The 22,537-nt window shown below is 38.0% G+C and overlaps 1 protein-coding gene, 1 non-coding gene and 1 pseudogene across 2 annotated transcripts; 2 read left to right on the forward strand and 1 right to left on the reverse strand.

Annotated features, from left to right (window-relative positions):
- On the reverse strand, positions 1-71 carry Trnag-gcc (transfer RNA glycine (anticodon GCC)). The gene has a single exon. It is a non-coding gene; the product is annotated as a tRNA-Gly (tRNA).
- A 1,985-nt stretch (positions 72-2,056) lies between these two features.
- On the forward strand, positions 2,057-3,037 carry LOC140932058 (collagen triple helix repeat-containing protein 1-like; annotated as a pseudogene).
- A 7,301-nt stretch (positions 3,038-10,338) lies between these two features.
- LOC140932059 (uncharacterized) lies at positions 10,339-18,273 on the forward strand. Its single transcript, XM_073381720.1, has 2 exons — positions 10,339-10,449; positions 17,818-18,273. Exons 1-2 carry the CDS (start codon positions 10,339-10,341, stop codon positions 18,271-18,273), a joined length of 567 nt encoding a protein of 188 aa, XP_073237821.1.
- The last annotated feature ends 4,264 nt before the right edge of the window (positions 18,274-22,537 follow it).

Raw genomic sequence — 22,537 nt, forward strand, 5'->3', positions numbered from 1 at the left:
TGCACTGGCCGGGAATCGAACCCGGGCCTCCCGCGTGGCAGGCGAGAATTCTACCACTGAACCACCAGTGCCTTGTTGAATATTTGCTGATGATTAAGCAACAATAACAAAAGTGACTACGTCGTCTGAAGTCTTTTTTATTTCCTGTTTACTGTTTAGTGTTTCAATGAAGAGTAACTGCCATTCTTTTCTTTCACTTAATGGGGTTAAGCACGATTAACATCTTTATTGTAAGGAGATATACAACTAGAAGGCTTTTAAATGAAAACGTGCGAAGACAAGCTGAGAAAAATGCTCAGACTCTTTCAGAAGGAATTTATTCTGTTTTGTCGCCATTGACATGTCATGTGATCTTGCGCACACATGTTTTGCGCATGCGCACTTAAAAATCAATTGGAGAGCGCTTGTTTTAGTGACTTAATCAGGCAACCTAAATATGATGTATGTGTTAATAATATATTTTGTCCATGCCAAATTTGACTTTTATACCTGCAACGAGTCTTTACTTGTGTTAACCTTAAGTTTGGAGCAAATCATGGGGAAATTTTCAAAAAGAATGAGTTCGATCCGTTTTGGTTTATTTTTGTTTGAGTTTTTCCGTTTCTGCCCTTTTGTGCTTTAAAAATATCAGATTATCAGATATTAAACCCTCGAAAAGGCAATACCAAATAAGAGCACCTGAGTAAGGAGGCATTATAGTTGAATTTATCTAATGCGGAAAACACTGTAGAGAAAAAAAGTATACAAAAAAACAATCTATCAGTAAGTCCGCTATCTTGTCAGAGATACCTCAGTATGATGGCGACTAGTATAAATTTCATTTGTAACTTTCGGATCACCTTCAAATCCTGTAAAAAAGTCTTAGTGTAGCTACCTGACTCCTGTTTAGAAATGCTTCATTCAATGTAATTAAACCTTCGCCCCCAAACCCCCGTCCCTTGATCGACCGGGACAAAGCGGAGCATTTGATAAACATTTACTACTAAAGTTGTAAAATTCCTCGCAACCCAAGGCCAACTTTTTCCCCTAACTGAAATTAATGACCTTGAATTCATAGCAGTACGCGAGTGTCAGTTGATGTTTACACTATGTTACGATGTTACGTCACGTGGAAATGTGCCATATTGATCCCTATCATTGTATTTGCAACTGTTGACCCAGCCCACCTCGGTGAAAATTGATGATGATAAGCGCCTTTAGGAAACCAACACATACGAATTAATAATAAAACGGATCATGGGGAGCAGGGAGGAAGCAGGACAATCGGGTAACGGGGAATGGGAAAGTTAAAGAATGGGAACTTCTTAGAGGTTGCAACCTCAAATCTTGGAGGGTGTTAAAAAAAGAAAATAAAACTAACAGTGCATGCATTTTCACACATACGAGGATTAAATGATGGGTGATTAAGAGTTAAATTGAATATAAAGAATACTTGCACGTATAAGGGCCCACTTCAACAAGAACGTGGCACGTAACGCTGATCTCAGTTTAAAGGGTTCTGGATCAGCTCTCAGCATGGTTCATTATTTCGCTGTTTTCCTGATTCTCTGTATTTCTAGAGGTTCACAAGGAACAACCAGCTCGCCTCAGCAACAAAAAAACGAGATAAAAGATTTATGCGAGGTATCGAATTATTATTTTGCTTTAGTTGACATTTCTTCGTGAGGGGCAGCGCGTGGAAAAAAAAACCGCGTGAACAATCCTGCTCGAAGATTAGAGCAACAGTCAAAGTGCTAGCTTTGTGGTAGCCTATCTTGATCTCTCTGCGCCTATTGTTTTAGTGAATTAAAGATATTGCGTTAGCCGAATCTACACTGTAGTTTAACGCGTCTGAATTTTTGGTCTAACTGCCTGTTCTTTCAGTTCTCTTCTTCTTCTTTTCATTTGGTCTAGCTCTTGGTCTAAACAGTTTCACTGCCATTTCGCCTCCAAAACAAGGGAGACTGCAATATCTCTGTCAATCAATTTGATTTCATTTAAAGCTAACATAAACGTTTTACGGGGTTATTGTATTTAAGATACACTTAACTGACAATTCATCTTTACTCTCAGAAATTTGTACTCGGTCATGGTTTCCCTGGCATTCCAGGATCAAATGGCATGCCGGGAATGCCAGGCATTCCAGGACCGCAAGGACCTCAGGGAAGGGAAGGTCCAAAAGGGCAGATCGGTAATAGGGGATCACAAGGAATGCCAGGTCTAAGGGGAGACGGAGGGCGCGAAGGGCCTCCTGGAAAGAGCGGACCACCAGGAATTATGGGAATAAAAGGTGAACCTGGACTTGTGGGAATGAAAGGAGAGCGAGGCATTGTGGGAAATCAAGGAAGAAAAGGAAACAAAGGAGAGAAAGGAGAAAGCGCCAAAGCAAGTCAAGCAAGTGTAGTACCACAAACCAACTCGAAACAATGTGTGTGGAAATCAGACAGCGTTACCGATAACGGAAAGATGAAGGTAAACTAGAAATGCGCTTTATGGGGACTCCCGTGAGTGAGTTAGATGATCTCAATCGGTAGAATGAGGTTGAAAATTCAAAATTTTGCTGAGATAAAAGCAATTTAACAGCAATGAGGTTATTAATCTCTTCCTTCTCTCAGCCTTCATTCCGGTTAAAGGCATTAATATCCTACGTTATTCAGCATTACTAGAGTTGCAGCCTTATAAATCTTTTTTTTTTTCCCTCCAGGACTGTGCTTTTAAAAAGTTGAAGTCGGATACAGCGCTTAGAGTCTCATTTCACGGAACCATGAGGGTTCACGGTGATTCTAAGTGTAATCGGTGGTATTTTAAATTTAATGGAAACGAATGCAGTGGACCAATGACGATTGAAGCTGTTGTTTACAGCGACTGGTCATCTGGGAACCCTAACCTTCATCATCATCGGTCATTTGAGGGGTACTGTGAAAATATACCACAAGGCGCGGTTAGAGTGGAATTATGGGTAGGACAGTGTAGTGGCTAGACCCTGGGTGTTGCTCACACCGGATGGGAGTCAGTGTCCCGGATAATGATAGAAGAAGTATCTAGGCCCCAGTCCTAATAAGAGCGCCTCCCTCCTTCCCTTGGCTTGGCTTTTTGTGCGCGGAATGAATGTTGTGTGCTTGTGTGTTAAGAAATTCATATACAAATATAGAAAAATATAACGCGTGCGGAGGCAATTTAATTCGGCGTAAACATCGCCGGCTCAAGAGTATCAGTATTTCTCTTGTTTTGCTATTCACTCTGTTTTCTATCCTTGCGTAGAGCAGAGCTCAATACTAATAACGTAAACATTTGAACAACTGAGAAGAACCAGAACGATCAACCTTCAAGAAGTGTAAAGCTTAAAAACCGATTACCTCAAAATCATGATCAAAGAAAACAATCTAAAGGCCTTGGCATGGCTTTCTGGCGCTGAACCATAATTCTAATTTAATACTTAACACCACCGACCTTGCAGAAATAGATACACTCTAAACATTTAACTGAGGTCATCTTGAATTGTTGCCATGTTAGAAACAGAATAAACTCGAACAAAGCATAATCAATAAAAACGAAGCAACAACTACCTTACATGTAACATGGTATCAACGTCTTAAAATTCTCTGTCATTAAAATTACGCATTTTTTTAGCCATATGGTCAGAACAAACAAAACGTGCGTGTCCATGGGTCAGTGGGAAAATTATCTGATGGTGTAAAAATTAAAAATAGAAACCACACCTATGTTTTGAGCTTGTTTAGCTGGAGCTTTACCAAAATTTCAGTTGACTACTCACACGTACTGATTACCCACTTAAAAAGGCCGGATTTTATTTAATAGGTGGCTGCATTAAATATTTAGTTGTTCGAGAAAGAAATAGGAACAAGGACCACATTAGTAACGCCAAATATTACTGCCATAAATAAATGAAAATAAGCAGGAAAACAAGATTAACTTAATATTCGCTATCCAATAAACGAGCACAAAGCAAGGATCACAAAACACTGCTGCAGCATTTTGCTCTCCCGTTGATGTATGTTTTTCTGCGAATTCGTTGGGAACAGCCAAATCACCTCAAATATCTTTTACTCTCGATCAAATGTGATTAAATTAAATGAAAGTAAGGGTGACCTGTTTCTTCTAAACACTATAAACGGTGACCTTAGAGCAACACAAGCTTCCAACTCTTAATTTCTTTTATGTTTTAATAACTCCACTTCAAATGGAAAAGGGAAAAATATTTAGCTAAGGGGTTTCTTGGAACTTTTATCTGACGCGTACTTTAAATAAAATGACTCGAAGATACAATAAAATAAGTAAACCAAGAAAATGATAAGTAACACAAAACAGATTCTCCGGATAAATTCGTTCTTTTGCCACAACCATCATATGAAACCAGCGTTCCAGAACTAATCTCAAATTCTTAAATGCGAACAGGTAAAATGCTTTATTTTTTGCTGCCTTAAGCGGCTACTTTATAGTAGATGGAAAATTGCAAAGACGGAGGAGAGAATATCGATCAACAGTTTTATTAGAGCATGTGTATTGCAGAGGGAAACTGCTATAAACACGCGACGAACAAAAGCCGAAAACAATTGTTCTACTTCCTGTGTTGTACATCGGATAAACCAATCTGAGAAAGATCCTTTGTTCTTTACCCCTTGTTATGACTAAATAGAGATCTTTCACATAACTCCAACTAGAGCCACTATGGTGCAAAAGTCCACTAAATATGTAAAATACGCGGTTTATTTTCCCATGGTTAACTTTTCCTTTATTTGCGACACGCACGAATAGAACCATCAAATAAAACACGAATTGTGTGACAACAAGCGTTTTATTTTTAACGTTTTCATTTACAAATACTGTCAACTGAAAAAAAATGAACAAACTGACATTGACAGTTCAATATTTCGCATGTTTAGTCCTCGTCGGTACCGTCGCTATCGAATTTATTTAGGATGCGTTCTATTTTACTCAACATTTTCACTGAGCCTTACCACACATCTCCGTGTGCTCCTTGCGGGCTTCTTCCGATGTCCGCTGTTGCTTTCTGGAGCGCTTTTTCTTAGGGTTTGTCCTGTTTTGCCTCAGGCGGTGCGGGGTTGGCTTCCCTTGCGAGATCAGCATCGGCATGGGTGTCTGAACTATCTTCGTCAAGACATGCTGCCTGGCTAAATTTCGCGGGTTTTCACTCTTCTGGTGTGCACTTCTTCGCATATCGTATCCAGTTATCCACAAAAGTCTGTGACATCGCTGTCTCGCTTGTACTTGTCATGGCAGTCAGCTGTTCAGTTTTTTGGAGGTTTTGGGAAACAATTAGTTTAGTTTTGTTATCGATAATTCTCTCGAGGTAGAACGATAGTATTCCCTGATGCTTTCGTTCTTCATAAAATTTCCAGCCAAGGGTTGACTTAAGCGTTTCTTTATTGCCGTTAAAATTTCATCCCAGCCCGAGTTTTCGCTGCAGGCTTGTAGGAGTATCTTTTGCTCAACTCCTGTTATCTGGTAGCGACGCTTTTTGGTTTTCTTAGCCTTAGGCTTGGTATTGTCTATAGGGTGGTGCCCATTTTATGGAGATATTTTCGCAATCAATTGTCGTGGAATTCTCTTGGAGGAAACTGGCGTTATTTTCCAAATGCAGTAGGGTGTATCGACGGGACTCCGCATGAAATTTACAGACCGCAGGTCAAGCCCAGCGAGACTTTCGCAGTGGCCATCATCATTACCAAATCATGAACAATAATGTAGGAAATATAGTTTTTCGACAAGCTGGTTTTCTCGGATCTCTGAATGATGCAGGTAATTTTAAATGAACGGAGAGGATTGGACCAAGTACAAATTACGAAATGCCTCCAGAAGTTGTACTTCTATCAGACAAGGGATAATAATAATAATAGTAATAATAATAATAATAATATTTAATACTTATATTGCGCTTTTTCTATAAAAATACTCAAAAGCGCATTACAATATTATTAATAACTAAATTAAAACCAGTAAAATTACCCGGTAAAATTACAATATTACAATATTAAAATTACAATATTAAAAAATAAAAATAATAAAAATAAAAAATAAATAAATAAATAATCTAACTAAAAGCCTTTTCAAATAAATATGTTTTAACAGAGCGTTTAAAAGAGTCGATTGATGTTTCCTGTCTAATTGGCAGAGGAAGACTGTTCCATAAAAAGGGGGCAGCCATCGATAACGCGCGATCTCCCAAAGTCTTCTTCGTTCTTAGCCGAGGTCTTTCTAACAATATACCATTATTGTTACGGCGTAGTTGGTAACGTGAAACCGGTAAGACAGAGACAAGATCCTTAAGATAGCTAGGCGCAACACCGTGAAGAATCTTAAATGTAACAAGGAGAATATGGGGATATATAAGGATATGGGGATAGACCTCGCGCTGCTCAGATTAGACATTTGCCGAGACATGAGCAAAGAATAGCAAGAAGATTTAACCGAAGGCTTTCGAGATGTAGAACAACAATTGAGCACTCGATAAAGCATCTAAAAACCTATCAGGCTGTAGGGAGGATATGGCGCCACCCAAGATGGTTTCAACCAATAGTCGAAGCGCCCTGTACTTTCCTGGCTTAGCGCCACGTGGTACTTTTTGATGATGTATGATGACCAATAGTGATATATGGAAACACACATGAGTTGCATGTCTCTGTAACAAGTAATTTACAGACAAAAAAAATATTTCCAATAAATGAATTATTTTGATCCTTCATTTGCAGGCCAAAAAAATTTCAAGGGAAAATTGGGAAAATGTCGGCATCTTAAAACGTTTGCAAAAATGAAGGGCGCAGTTTCCGTCTGCTTATAGTATCTTTTGAAGCGCAGTCCAGGTTTTATTTTAACTTCTCCTAAGATCTTTGACTGGGTGTTTGAAAAGAATCGCGCTGCACTGCCCCATAAATACAGCGAGGCTGCATAAGGATTACCAGGCAAAGAAAACAAAAAGCTTACCCGTGCGTCGAAAAGACCATTTACATATTTTGTGGCTCTTTCTACATATGGTGTTGGAGTTATGTGAAAGATCTCTAATTAGCTAGATAACTGGACGATAACAATCTTTTCTGTAATTGTTATTATTTATTATTATTATTATTATTATTATTATTATTATTATTATTATTATTTATCCACATTAAAAATGGATGCACTGTCCGGGAATCGAACCCGGGCTTCCCGCGTGGCAGGCGAGAATTCTGCCACTGCCTGGCACCAGTGCCCTATTAAGAACTGACTAGTTGCCTTTAAAGATGCATTGCGGTTAAATTTTTGTGGTGAAAAGAGAAAAGAAAAGGAAAACAAAACAAAACAAAGCAAAGAAAACACACAAAAAAACAAACAAAAAATCAAGCAAAAAAGGCAAGGTAGAAAAGGGTATGCAAATAATCCAGGAGTAAGCGCGCTAACCTTGTCAGGGACGCCTTGGTGTGATGGCAGGCTATCAAATCTTTACTTATGGACTTTTCACTTAAAATTCACTTTCCTCTTTATAAAAAAAGAAAAGTGCAAGAGATTCGCGCATATTTAAATGGTAATAAGAAAGAAGGAAGCCTCGTTGGAGCGGACTATTGATCAACGACAAAAAGTACCAAGCCAGCTGGCCAGCTGGAAAATAGAAAAATTATTAGTATTCCTTTTCTAGATAAACTGTAAAAACGTTTGACTAGAGCTTATATTTTTCAAATTTCTACTCATAGTTTAATTTCCTGGACGCGGTGAAATTCTTTCCATTGTCTTATATTAAAAAACGTACTGAAAGAACGAAAAAACCTGGAATTCTGTTTCTTAGTTTAAAATAAATTATCATTAGTATTGCTTCGATCAGAGATGGAATTATAGTTGCTTCATGCTACTCTTTGAGTATCTCTTACTAGCAGGCCAGTTTGCTGGTCCTTATTACCTCCGTATTAAAAAAAAAAAGGGGGGGAGCAACAGCCAAGTTTGAGCTTGTTTAGAAACACGACCTACGTACTTAGCAGGGAAAACTATGAGGAAGTCACGACTTGATATTTTTGGCGTGCTAGCAAAAAGAAACTTCATGTAAAAGCAACAATAAACGGCAGCTATCAGCGCTATCAAAATTTTGATGCCCTTGTAAATAAATTACTAAACTCCGCTTACCTACACGTTAACGAAAAAACAAAAACAAATTTCACTTTAACTTTGAAAATATTTGCATTCAAGAAACGGGAATGGTAGTGATAGTGGACAGTAGATGCGGAATAACGGTTCTGTCCATATCATAATGAAGTATTTATGCCGCACCGTAGCAGTAATTTGGGGAGCACTCATTGAAGTTACAACAGAGATGGCATTGGTGTGTTGGGCATTATTTGGCCACTTGCCTGAGTGGCAGTTTAATTGACTGTCAAACAAAGACGCGTTAGTTAACAGCGATAATACTTAACAATTTGTTATTTTTAGCAATGGTGGGGCTAGAAATAGAAACATTTTTTACCCCGAGATGTAATCGCCGTGGTGAAAGCAAGAGGGAGCGAGCGCAGGAATGTATACAGTTATACGCTCCCTTAATAGAGCAATGAAAAATGATTACCTCTTGAAAGAGAGGTTAGGTTAACACGAGTCAGATGACCAAATATGCAGCGAGACAACCAATGAAGACCGTTTGAAAGACATACTATGGTATCACATAAATAACATTATGCCTTGGCATAGCGTTTGATTTTAACTGGTTTTGTTGTTACTTATCCGTTTTCTCTCCTTGCTAAGAGTTCATCACTTATGATAAATGCTTAGCAACAGAATCTTCAAAGAATATTGCTTATGAACTTTGTCAGGTTGGAACTTGCGTGGCTGGCGATCAATAATTAGTATGTGTAATCAAATGGTGACGAGTGAAATTAGGGAATAATTTCACGCGCGTTTTGTCCAAATCCTAATAATTTCCCTCGCCTGAAGGCTCGGGAAATTATTAGGATTTGGACAAAACGCAAGTGAAATTATTCCCTAATTTCACGAGTATATCATTTGATTACCTATTAATATCATGGGTGACGAATTACGTTAGCAATCTTGGATTTTTGACATGTTTATCCTGGATCGTATCGATCGAGAACTCTCCAATCTCTCAAATGTTTAGACCTTAAATTTGGCTTATAAAGTTCAGAATTTTTCAGACTTTTTTTGGCAAAATACCAGTTTGAATCCTTCTTGATGTTCTCTTGTGTGTTCAGGTTTTCTAAAGTGTCTTTTTGTGCCCTGACATCTTCATTCACGGCATTTTAAAACTTCGTCGCCATCTTGACACTGACTGACACTTCGTCACCTATGATATTAAAATTGTAATATCATAGGTGACGAATTACTCCTTAATTTTGGCGCGAAATTTCAGCGATAATTTGTAATTTCACATGTGAAATTACAAAATTGCCATGGCAACCTTCCGTACGTCTCAGTGTCAAAATGGCGACGAAGTTTTAAAATGTCATGAATGAAGATGCCAGGGCTTAAAAAGACGCTTTAGAAAACCTGAACATACGAAAGAGCACATCAAGAAGGATTCTAACAGGTATTTTATCGAAAAATTCTGAACTTAAGCCAAATTTAAGCGCTAAACGTTCGAGAGAGTGGAGTTCTTGATCGATACGATCCAGGATAAACATGTCAAAAATCCAAGATTGCTGACATAATTCGTCACCTATGATATATTAATAGGTAATCAAATGGTATACTCGTGAAATTAGGGAAGGCTCGGGAAATGATAAGGATTTGGACAAAACGCGCGTGAAATTATTCCCTAATTTCACTCGTCACCATTTGATTACACATACTAATTTAATAATAAGCACCAACCACGTAGAAGTGGGTGCTTTCAAGAGGTTGCAACCTTAATAATATTTTTATTATTTTTTTTATTTTTATTTTTTTGCGGGTTACAACTAGAAAAGAAAACAGGGCATCATCAACTGAAGAAAAATGAGGCAACAAATATTGTGTACGTAACAAAGATACTTCAATTGGTTAAAATTATGCATTTGTTTCAGTACGATGTCCAAGTTCTCAAGCGTGCCAACGTATAAGGAGATGGAGTAAAAACGTGCACATGTAAATGATATGGTGGGTAAAAGATATCAGGTAAATGATATGGTGAATTAAATATAATACAGATAAATATATAAAAACTGAAACTATACCAGCACGTATAACGACTCACTTTAAAAGGGGAGCTTGTTCGAGAAGGAAAAACAAACAAATATTTCTACCATAAAAGGAAATAAAATAAAGAGGTAACCACAACATTAAAACAGGAACAAAACAAATTTTTGTTATTTAACCGATGAGCACGTAGCACTGATTTCAGTAATCCAGTTATCTGGTGGAGCTCTAATGATGGTTCAGTATTTCGCTGTTTTCTTGGTTTTCTCTTTTTCTGGCGTTTCACTGAGAACAACCACCTCACCTCAGCAACAAAACACCGCAAAGTTAAAAGATTTATGCGAGGTATGAAACAATTATTCTGTTTTAGCTGATAGTTTTGGGTCTTGGGCTGTGGGTGGAAAAGAAAATCGCATCAAAAAGTTCCACAACGGAGTTTAAATTTGCACAATAGAATGCCAGCTTCGACTTTTCTGTGGTTAAGTCTGTGTTTCAAAATTGGCCCCAAAAGTTGGTCTCACGGATTTTTCTGATCTACCCAGTTTTAGACATAGTTGTCTATGAAGGCAAGCAGCAAAATGAAATGCGAGGAGACTTAGCTTTGTTTTAAAAGGGAATTTCTCTTTTAGAGCTTTTAAGATTTTTTGGTTTTAAAAATTTATCATTAACTTATCGTTATTATTATTAATATCATTGCTGATATTATTATGGTTATCAGATTTTCATTATTATTATAATTGTTATCATTATTATTTGGTTGTTATTATATCATCATCATCATTATCATTTTCATTATTATTATTATTTTATTATTATTATCCTAGTCTGAAGAATTTGTATTTGTCACCATAACCAAAGCTCCAACTATTGCGTGATTCTGAAGCATTTACATTCCTCAGCCGAGCAACTTTCGTTCTTAAATCCTTGCGCTTTCCCGACTTTTCCTTTTTACATTTTAACCCTTTTGGTAACTCCCTGACAGGTGTCTCCCTGCTTTCACCCCTACCCCAGGGACTATTATAACAATTATATGACACCATCCTTGCTTTTTATCTAAAAATACTATGTCGTGACGACGATGTTCGATGCCGCGATCATCATCATCATCATCATCATCATCTTGATTACTGTTATTATTTTCTTTTCTTCTTTCTTTATTTTGTTTTGCATAGGGGGATAGCTGGGAGTTCGTCAAAACGTTTTTATCAATATACGTAGCATTACTAAAATAATCCTTGATATAAAATTCCTGCTAGGCTATTTATGGATTAAATAGGTTTTCACGAATTTTGATTAAAACTTCCTGCTGTTCTTTACTACTAACTGAAAATGGACGCTTTCATTCTCGCTTTGCCCGTAGGCGTACGGGCAATCCAAAGTATTCTTACACATGAATCTATCATATGAGCTAATAAAACACATCATAAAACGATGTCTTTGCCATTTTGACTGCCGAAAATAGCAATGATATGATCCATGTCATGAGAGTCGGCATATGCCCTTTCAGTGTTAATAAGTGCGATGTTACTGACACGTTGTTGCCCATGGTGCTGCGGAGATACGTTTTCAATCTACGCAACGCAGTGAATGATCGTTCTGCAGAACAAAATGTATCAGGCATCACTCTAAGGTTATGTACCGCATTAGAAAGCACTGGAAACATATCAAATAGATCATTCTCGTGCATTGTCCCCAGCATTTCTGGAACAGTCATGTAGCCTAATCCGCGCACACGACGAAAACTCGAGTACATTTTTTGCTCAGCCTGGAGAATCTCGCCGTCGATTTTGTAAAATTTAGCAACGCGGGAGAAGATTTCGTTGTCAGGTGTTTCACTACTAGAGATGTTTCCCAAAGCACAGAGTATTTACCGATCATTTCCGCTAAACCTGAGCTGAAGGCTGGACAGCGCCTTGTCGATGAACGCATAGTAAATGTAAATATGTTTAGCCTGCGCCACAAACGAAACTATACTCTGGTTAAGTCCGTCTGTGAAACAGCACTGATATCCTTGTTGAGTAGGCGCCATGATTGGCCTTTTAAAAAAGCCATTGTCGATTTACCAATGAAGATGAAAGGAAATTTGAGACGCACTTCCGGTAATTCGTTCACTCCGTTGGTGGGGGGTGGATGTGGGCAGAAAAGGCTTTACTAACCGGGGTTAAATCACGTGTGTGAAGCAGGCTATGCGGTGGTGAGATTCCGGTGTCAGCTGCGTTTGTGTTTTGCGTGTTCACCTACAAGGGCTTGAAGGCGGCGCGATGGCGTTCGTCTGAGTGCCCTGGCTTCTCGTAATTCAAACTTCTTCTTTTTCAGACCCCGGCTGATGTTATATGCCATACGCTGTCGAAACGTTCTTCGCTCCGACACTGTCATAGTTGGCACTATTTGTCGACCGCACGATGAAAATGTAAATAACTTTTTGGATTCATTGCGAAAATTGTTGTCCACTACTTCTAGAGAGAATAAGATCTGTTATGTCATGGGCGATTTTAATTTAGATCTTTCACGGCATGAGTTACATGCAATTACAGGAGAATTTCTGGAGCTTATGTTTTCTCACCTACTTTACCCCATGATCACAAAGCCCTCCCGTATAACATCTAACACAACCTCTCTTATTGATTATATTTCCACTAATAACGTTACTTGTCTATCTGTCAATGGACTGATTGTAAATGATTTATCAATTAGCCGGGGAAACTTTGATTACGACACTTCCACTAAAAAATAAAACATTGTTTTCCGTGATTTCAAAGATGAACATGTATTCGACTTCTATGAGAAAAGAAGATCATTAGTTCTTTAGGTTAACATTGATTATTGCCCCCGCAGGGATTTCGCCCAGAAGGCGAAATCCCGAGGAAGCACTCTAGTAACTCGCTCGTATATTAAGGAAAGTACTTACAGTTGAAATATACAGTCATACAGTCAATATAGAAAAAATCTCGATTTGCTTGAACAGGGGCCGCGAGGAATCGGTAGGTAATGATGACGTTTCTATTGTTTGTGCCCGCAAGTACGAAATGGTTAGGATGACGTAAAGACAGGGACCGTTCAGGTAGATTTTGTGACATGTATTGTGCAGTCAAACATACTTCGATACTCTTTTGCGTTACGCAGTGACATTCTGTGGAGCAGGTTGGTTTGAAAGTTATGGACCAAAAGACACTCGTTAAGCGCAGATGAGGTTATAAGGTACGTTTAACTGTGTATATATAAACACTTGGAGAGTTTGCCAGACACGAGTTCACAAATCCTTGAAAATCTTTTTATATTGGAAACCTTGCCAGACACTCTTTCTCTCTCTTTGACCGGAATAAGACAAAGCAAGACGAGTGAACAACGGCTAGCTTATCACTAGCAGAACGATTGCAATTACAGAAATTCGCCGACAATCAAATTATGTGCTGACTTATTCCCTGCTCACAGATGTCCTTCCGCTATAAAATTTCAAATAAGACTAGAATGCCCGAGTGTGAATCGATCAAACGTCCTTTTAATTTCTAAGGCTTATTTTCCGGCAAATAAAATAAACTGCATGTAAAAAGTGAAAGAGAAATAGCGAAAAATTCAACTTCTAATTAAATCTTTTCTTATGGTTTAGAATAAACTATTTTCGAAACTGAGAATAGTTTTGATCAAAGCTGTGTAAATCGACCTGAAACTGTGCATGGAACCTTGCGTTTCCTGTATTTATCTCACCTATTGTATGGAATATGTGTGAAAATCTTCATTATGAATCGGTATATTTCAAAAAGCTACACAACGAGCAAGAACACTGTTGACCGATAATATACAGAACGGTGGCAGCTGTAGTGTCAGCTATTACTAGTAGTTTCACGAGTGTGCAATGTGTGTTATGATTTTAAATTATTTGGATAAAAAGTCGATGTACATAGGACTGTATAAGACTCCAAATAAAGCATTGTCTTGTCTTGTCTTGTAAACAATTTTCGTTCCTCCTTAGAACGTGTTGATTGGGAGAATCTTGATAAATCAGATGAAAGTTCAGCCTCTGAATCTTTTGCTAATAAATTCAGTGATTTATATAACAAAAACATTTCTACCAAAACCATTCAACTTAAGTATCGTGTTCAAAATCATGTCGTAACCCTTGGCTCACTACATGTAAAAGCCTTTTGAAATCCATAAGGACAAAAGCTAAACGTTACAAACAATTTCTTTGAACCTAAGTGTCGCTGTTGAAAAGACTTACAAAACTTTTAAAAATAACTAAAATAACCTAATACGGATTGTGAGAAAAAATATATAGATTTATATATATTATATTTTATATATATGATCATAACCTCGTAGCCTCCAAAACTGATATAAAAACTACATGGAAAATAATTAATGAGGTACTTAATAAACGCAAGTCTAAACTAACCTACCCCTCTTGTTTTAAAAGTAGTGGTGAGCTTATGTCAGATCTCACTTCTATTGCTACCAGCTTTAGCAAGTATTTTTCTAACATTGGTCCCAGTCTCGCAGCTGGGATCTCACCCTCCACTGCTATCTTCAGAGGTTTCTTAAGCCAAACCACACAAACACCTTTGGAATTTCAGCGTCTCGCAGCTGATGAACGTAAAGCCATAGAACATAGTTTTAACTTTTATAAAACTTCTGGGGTGGATAATATTCCAATGACAATTATTAAACTCAGTATCGACATCATTGTTGAACCCTTAACTGAAATTATTAACCTATCTTTAGTAAGTGGGTGCTTTCCTGATACCCTCAAAATCGCAAAAGTTCTCCCTATTTTTAAAACTGGTGATCCAGAAAAGCTTGAAAATTATCGGCCCATTTCCATTCTTCCATCTTTTTCTAAATTTTACGAAAAAGTAGTTTATAATCGTATCTATAGATACTTAAAAAATCCTAATCTTCTTTATAACAATCCGTTTGGATGTCGTAGAAATCATTCTACGTATATGGCATTGATTCAGTTGGTTAATAATATTGCTTCTGCCATCGATAACAGAGAATCGCCTGCTGGAGTTTTCTTGAACTTTTCGAAAACGTTTGACACTATTGATCACCATACTTTGCGCAATAAGCTCGATCACTATGGTATTAGAGGGCAGTCTATTAATTGGGTATCTAGCTATTTGACAAACAGGAAGCAGCTTGTTCAGTTTACTTCAGCATGTTCTTAACAGGAACCAGTTGTGTGTGGTATTCCCCAAGGATCAATTTTAGGACCTCTTTTGTTTATTATTTATATTAATGATCTCCCTAATGCATCTAATCTGTTAAAGACTTTTTTATTTGCGGATGATACTAGCCTTTTTTATTCTCATAAAGGTCCTACCCAGCTCATTCGTGTCATGAATTCTGAATTATCAAAAATATCTGAATGGCTTAAAGTGAAACAAATTATCACTCAATGTCGCCAAAACAAGCTATATTCTTTTTCGACCCAGGCAAAAACCCATTGCTTTTAGTGATACAATTACGCTAGATAACATTGCTGTGCAAAAGGTTGACGTGACAAAGTTTCTTGGTGTTTTATTAGATCAGCATCTTTCTTGGAAATATCATATAAATCAAGTTACTAAAAAGTCTGAAAGACAATAATTAGATAGGAATCATGCATAAGTAAAGCACGTTTCTTTCTTCATTCTAAATCTTTGTGAACCTTATACTATACATTGGTTTACCCGTATCTTAACCTGACTATAACATTGCATGGTGCTCAACGTATCCATCCAATTTGAATAGGATTCTATACCCACAGAAACGCATCGTCAGAATCATTTGTGGAGCTGAATATCTTGCCCATACTGCACCTCTTTTCCGGCCTCTTAAAATCCTTGACATTTTTAAAATTAATGCGTTCTTTGTTGCGTGTTTTATGTACTCATATCACAATAACCTCCTTCCTGATACGTTTAACACAACTTTTGTTACTAATCGCCAAGTACACACATATAATACTCGAAATACTGATAACTACCGACCTTATGTCTGTAGAACAAACATTAAACAGTTCACAATCCTTCATCTAGGACCTAAACTATGGAACTCCCTTCCCCATAATCTTACGGAACTGGCATGATACTCTAGTTTCAAGACTTCATTAAAAAAGTACCTCATCGAGAGGGCTATAAATTAAACTCGCCTGACCATGATATGGCAGCTTAGATTAAATCATAATTAAGTATGAGGAGCCCAATTTTCTACAAGCTTTTTAGCTTCTATTGGGCTTCCTCGCCACTCTATATATTGCAAAAAGCGGTTAAGTCTCTTAATATTACATTTAATTGTGAACTTTTTTTTTTTTAGCTTTTCCTGTTCTGTAAATTGTGCAATCTTAGTAATAATATATATATATATATATATATATATATATATATATATATATCTTTTCATATTCTTTCTGTAATATTTATTCTATGTGGCAAATATAAAAATAAATAAATAACCCACACCAGCTAGTGCAGTGAAGCACAGTGCCCAACAATTAAAAAACTACGAAGATGTAAATCAACATGCTACCCTTCACTAACAACCAGAAAGTCATAACGTGCTAGCCAATTACTGTCTCTTGTGAATGTACTGGTTTAAACAGAAAACATCTATCTCTTCGATATAATAAAAAGATTTGAAACTTCTTTAAAAACCGAATTTGCTCAAATTTCTCTTTCTGCCCAAAAAATCTGAGTTGCCAAAAATTTAGGGGGGCTGCAGCCCTCCTAGTCTGCTACACAGCCGATTTTAGTGTCGTCACGCACGCCCCTCCCCACTAACGGCTGCTGAAAACCGAACTACATTCCTTTCCCGTGATTAGCCAATTATAATTCATAATTATAATGCAGCTCCCATTTTGTGGAAGGTGTTCACGCCACCTTTGCGGTACTTTGACTCCTCCAATCACAGCTTTGCTTTTATTGTTGCCCCATGTGTGAATGACAGAATAATCAAAATCCTCGCGTGAAAACAAGCAATTAACTACAGTGTTGTCGTAGTCGAGTCCTATTCAAAATTTAGGAGATAAGCAGCAACAGCAAGCAAGTCGAGCAAATGGCGATGCACAACATGGATATGCTCATAAAGTTGCCAGGTATAGTTTCGAGAAATCGCTCATCGATAATTTATAAGATTGCTTTTTTGAATCAGTACCCTTGAGAGTTTAGTCTTCACAGGAACACAATGAGCACATCCGGTACATTAAATTCTTCATTATATATCAGCACATATGCACGTTAAATGAAGAACCAACCGATCCTGGTAAAAGTCTTCTAGGCCTATCAAACCTTTTTTTCACTTGGAACTTTCTTGACCGCTTAAAACAAACTTTTTTGCAAATTTACCTTTTCGTTTCTTGAAAATACAGAGCCCGTCTAAATTCAGCGACGATTGATTGATTTGTCGAAAACTGAGAAGCGTGCTTGATTCCTAACGCCCTGCGGCACACGTATTGTCAAATTTCTTGCATGTGATTGGTTTGGTCGTTAGACCACAAACACAAAGGGAAAGGAATGTAGTTCGGTTTTCAGCAGCCGTTAGTGAGGAGGAGCATTGCGTGACGACACTAAAAACGGCTGTGTAGCAGACTACAGCCCTCCCGGCCCCCCGTCCTGTACGCCTATACTATGGCTTTGCCTCTGAGACAGACTGCAATTAATCTCTTAATACATTTCCTCCGTTCACTGCTATAATAGGCCATGGCTCGTCGTTTTAATTACACATCTTTACTTACAGAAGTCTATACTGAGTCATGGTTTTCCAGGCATTCCGGGGTCAAATGGCATGCCGGGAATGCCGGGCGTGCCTGGGCCGCAGGGGCCCCAGGGAAGAGAAGGTCAAAAAGGGCGAATTGGTGATAAGGGATCGCAAGGAGTGCAGGGTCCAAGAGGAGACAGAGGGCGCGAAGGGCCTCCCGGGAAGAGCGGACCGCCAGGAAATATGGGAATGAAAGGTGAATCGGGGCTTGTGGGAATGAAAGGAGAGCCAGGCATTGTGGGAAATCAAGGAAAAAAAGGAGACAAAGGAGAGAAAGGAGAAAGCGCCAAAGCAAGTCAAGCCAGTGTAGTACCACAAACCAACTGGAAACAATATGTGTGGAAATCAGCCAGCGGTGCTGATAACGGAAAGATTAAGGTAAACAAGAAACGCACTAAAAGCTTAAAAAGAACTATTTATAAGTACCACAGATAATGTTCATAGGTGGAAAGAGATCGAAAATCCATTCTTCTGAGGTAAATTTGAAAGTACAGCTATGACCTCAACCTCATTGTCTTAGCCTTCATCCCCAATCAACCTTTCTCCAGCTGGCCGGCATTAATTTTTGTAGAAAAATTTGAAACATCAAACTGATCCTTAGGGCAAGGCGATGAAGAAGTAGACAAAAGAATAATACAAAAATATATATATTTAAACAAACTGCTCAATATTTCGGTTTGAAAACAAACCTTCTTTAGGGGCTAAAAGAAAAAGAAAAGAAAATAAATCTTAAAGTTCCTTACAAATAAGAATTTGAAAATGTGACAATCAAAGCAGTGGATTGTTATTGGTATAGGAGACTAAGTGGTATCATATATCAGTGAGCTTCGCCGCGTCTATTTATTCCTAGAGGAAATAATGTGTTCCCTTTGTGTATTAAATGAGCTTCTCGAGCCTTTCTCACTGCGTCACAGTTGTACTGATCCAGGTCTACAACTGGGAGATCCGGCACCACTCATTGGTTTGTTGCTGTGGACTTCCTGATATTTTATATATTAATTTTTGTGTTATTTAGCATTATTAGAGTTGCGGACATTTTAATCGTTTTGTTTTGTTTTTGTTTTTTGTTTTTTTTGTAGGACTGTGCTTTTAACAAGTTGAAATCGGACACAGCGCTCAAAGTCTCCTTCCAGGGTAACATGAGGATTTATGGCAATGCTAAGTGTAATCGGTGGTATTTCAAGTTCAATGGAAACGAATGCAGTGGACCAATGACGATTGAGGCCGCTGTTTACAACGACTGGTCATCTGGGAACCCTGATCTGTTCCATCATCGGTCATTTGAGGGGTACTGTGAAAATATCTCACAAGGAGCGGTTAGAATGGAATTATGGGTAGGACAATGTAGTGGCAGCACCTTGGGAAATGCTTACACTGGTTGGAATTCAGTGTCCCGAATAATGATAGAAGAAGTATCTAGGTCCCAGTCCTAATAAGGGCGTCTCCTTCCTTTACGTGGTTTCCAAAAGATTAGCTTTCCAAGTGTTTTTTTTCGTGCGGGGACTGAATATTGTGTGAGTGTGTGTTAAGAAAACCGTATACAAATATAGACTGAACATATAACGCGTGCAGAGGCAATTTGATTTAACGTGAGCTTCGCCGACTCAAGAGTATTAGCCAGCCAAACGACAATGGCCGTTTTTATACTTGAGGACGCATTATTTGTCAAGACGGATAATGCGTCTATGGCCGTTTTTATACTAAGGACGTATCATCCGTCTGGACGAACTTGGGCAAACATTAGTAGTTCATCTGGTTATGCGTCTCAAGTATAAAGACGAGCACGAGACGCACTATGCGTCGGGACGAACTTTCCTTCGAAATGCTTGTTGAACGACACACTACGAAAGGTAGTTCGTCTGGACGCATAATGCGTGTTGTGCTCGTCTTTATACTTGAGACGCATAACCAGATGAACCACAGAATGTTTTCCCAAGTTCGCCCAGACAAATTATGCGTCCTTAGTATAAAAACGGTCAATGTCAAAGGCCTTTATTATGTTTGCATGAAAAAGACTCTCTCTCTGAATTCTATATCGTTCTAGGACGTGTAAGGAATACTTGGTTATTCTTTAAGTTGCAGTTAAAAAAAAATGGGAAATTATTTTTTCTCATTGATAATACAGTTTATTACCAAATCTCGTACATCTTCATACGTCCCTTCTTACATAAGTTGTTTTTCCTTTTCAACCTTTCCGTCATTGCATTTGGTTTAATGTGGAAGGTTATTTCGTACACATGTTCTTCCTAAACTTTCAATCAAATGAGATGAAAATCACGAAAGTATGCACCACCCGTTATACTGGACTCAAAGATATATCATGTATAAGGTAACCAAAAAAAAAAAAGCAAAGATAAGCATAGCGCACAACAGCCTTCAACTGAACTTGCCTTTCATGAGAAGTGATCCCCAATCAAATCAGCGATACGAAACTGATCCTATAAATTATATAAACACTTAAAAGCGAGCATTTGTCTGCCTTAAGCTTTTCAGCTTATGAGATATGAAAAACGAGGAAGTAACGCACAGAAAAACGCAAAATAATGTTGACAAGCCATTGTTTTTTTCCTTTCTTCTTTTATTTCTTACAGTCAGATCTAGGAAGTAGTGTTACAAAAATAACACCTTTTTATCCGGTCCTATGTAGCTCAGATTTTTCTGACAAGTGCCATTCACGTACATTTTTTCAACAATATCAAAGAGAACTGACGTACTGGCGGGAATCGAACCCGGGCCTCCCGCCTCGTAAATGAGAATTCTACCACTGAACCACCGGTGCCTTGTTGAGGCAATCGTTGCCTTAATAAAGACACTCTGGTTAAATGTATATGATGGAAAAAACGAGGTACAAAAGGACATACAAATAATCCAGCAGTAAGTGCACTACCATGGTCAGGGACACCTTCGTGAGATAACGACATAATACGTTCCGAATAATCAGCTTCAAATCTTGAGAAGGGATTTGATTGTTGTTCTTTTTTTTTTTTTTTTTGTCCTTGAGCTACCTGACTCCTTCCCAGTCATCCTTCACTTTTCTCTATTTTCCGTCTCTTACGTAATTTCCTCCAACATTAAAGAGGGAAGTGTGAGAAGGATTCACGTCCACGGAGATATTAGAAGAAAGAAGAACTTAATTTCTTTTTCTTCCTTTCTTCCCTGATTGTAACTTTTCTCTTGAAGTTTAATGAGCGGTCATTAACTATTGGGGGGGGGGGGGGGAGAGGTCCGGTATTATTTTAAAAGCGAGGGCCTAAAAATTTTAGCCCCTCTAAGGTTAACAGCCCAAAAATCCTGCCCCCTCCAAAAATGTGTGCCCGAAAAGTTTGTAACCCTCCCCTGTAATAACATTTTGAGTATTCAATGTTGCACCTTGAGAATCCATATGAGCGTAACTTTGAGACAATTTTTCATTGGAATAAAAAAAGTGTTAGTATTCACAATATTTACAAAACCCAATTTTTTCTTTTTGTTAATTCAATAACAACACAACAGTTCAATAACCACTGAACAGTTCAATAACCACACCAGTAGTTCAATGACCACACATTAGTTCATTGAGCGTAAACTACATGTAGCTGCGGAAAAAAGTAGCCACAACTACATTAGATATTTTTTAACTAGAATGTGTAGCATTAAGTAAGTGATAAATACTCATTTAGCAACGATACAAGAACTAAATTTACAAATAGCTATGGTACATTGTTATAAAGTTTTAGTGAGCTCACTAATATAGACAGGAACATAGATTGATGTTAATTAAGAAGTTCTTGTCTGCTCAGAAGGTCTGTCATTCTCATCAGGGGCACAGTGAACAGACCTGGAAAGAGAGTAAGCGCTGAAAATGGAAACTAACTCGGTCCAGAGAAAAAAACCGAAACTAGATAAACCGACAGAGCGCTCGTTAATAAAGCACAAAACATAACGGTTAGCGGTGGATGAAACCTTGTTTTAACTATCTTTCCGCAGGTTTCAAACTACTTGTGTGGTTATTGAACTGTTCGGTGGTTATTGAACTGTTGTGTGGTTATTGAACTAACAAAAACAAAAAACTAACAAAAAGAAAAACTTAATTGGTAAATAATGATGCTGATGATGATGATGCCACTGAACAATGTCAGGAGGAGGAATCAGGAAGCGCCTTTGGTATTCACTCGGGCACTGCTGCCATGGAAGCATACGACAGTGGCAGTTCAGATGACTCCGGCCCCTACAGGAACACATTCAAATGCGCTCCTTACTATCAGCCTATTGACTAGTTGTTACATCCTTACTGTACATTTGCTTACTGTATATATAAAAAATTATGTTGCATTTGTTGAAAAAGAAAATGTTCTGTTCCTGTTACTGTTTAAGACCGACTGAGTTTTGCAAAAGACGGATTCGTATAAACTGGACCACTGTGAGTTAAAAAAACAAATACAGATCGAGTACCAGTCATAACGTGAAAAAATACATTTTCCGTTATAATAACATATCATCAACTATCCGTGCGCTTTTGACTGCGGCTCGTTTTAAGCAGGGCTTTCATGAAATTATTTGCCTTTCAGATGTATTATAAGACAGGAAAATCACGTGACGATGACGCTGATTAAACAACAAAGCCAAACTAAAACCGTGTGCTGCTTTCAAAGCCATTTCAAAGTCAAGCAGATTGGAAGTGATTGGGCGTGAAGTCACTGCTCATCGCCAGCCAGTCAGA

This window comes from Porites lutea, chromosome 3, assembly GCF_958299795.1.
Source record: "Porites lutea chromosome 3, jaPorLute2.1, whole genome shotgun sequence".
Taxonomy (NCBI): Eukaryota; Metazoa; Cnidaria; class Anthozoa; order Scleractinia; family Poritidae; genus Porites; species Porites lutea.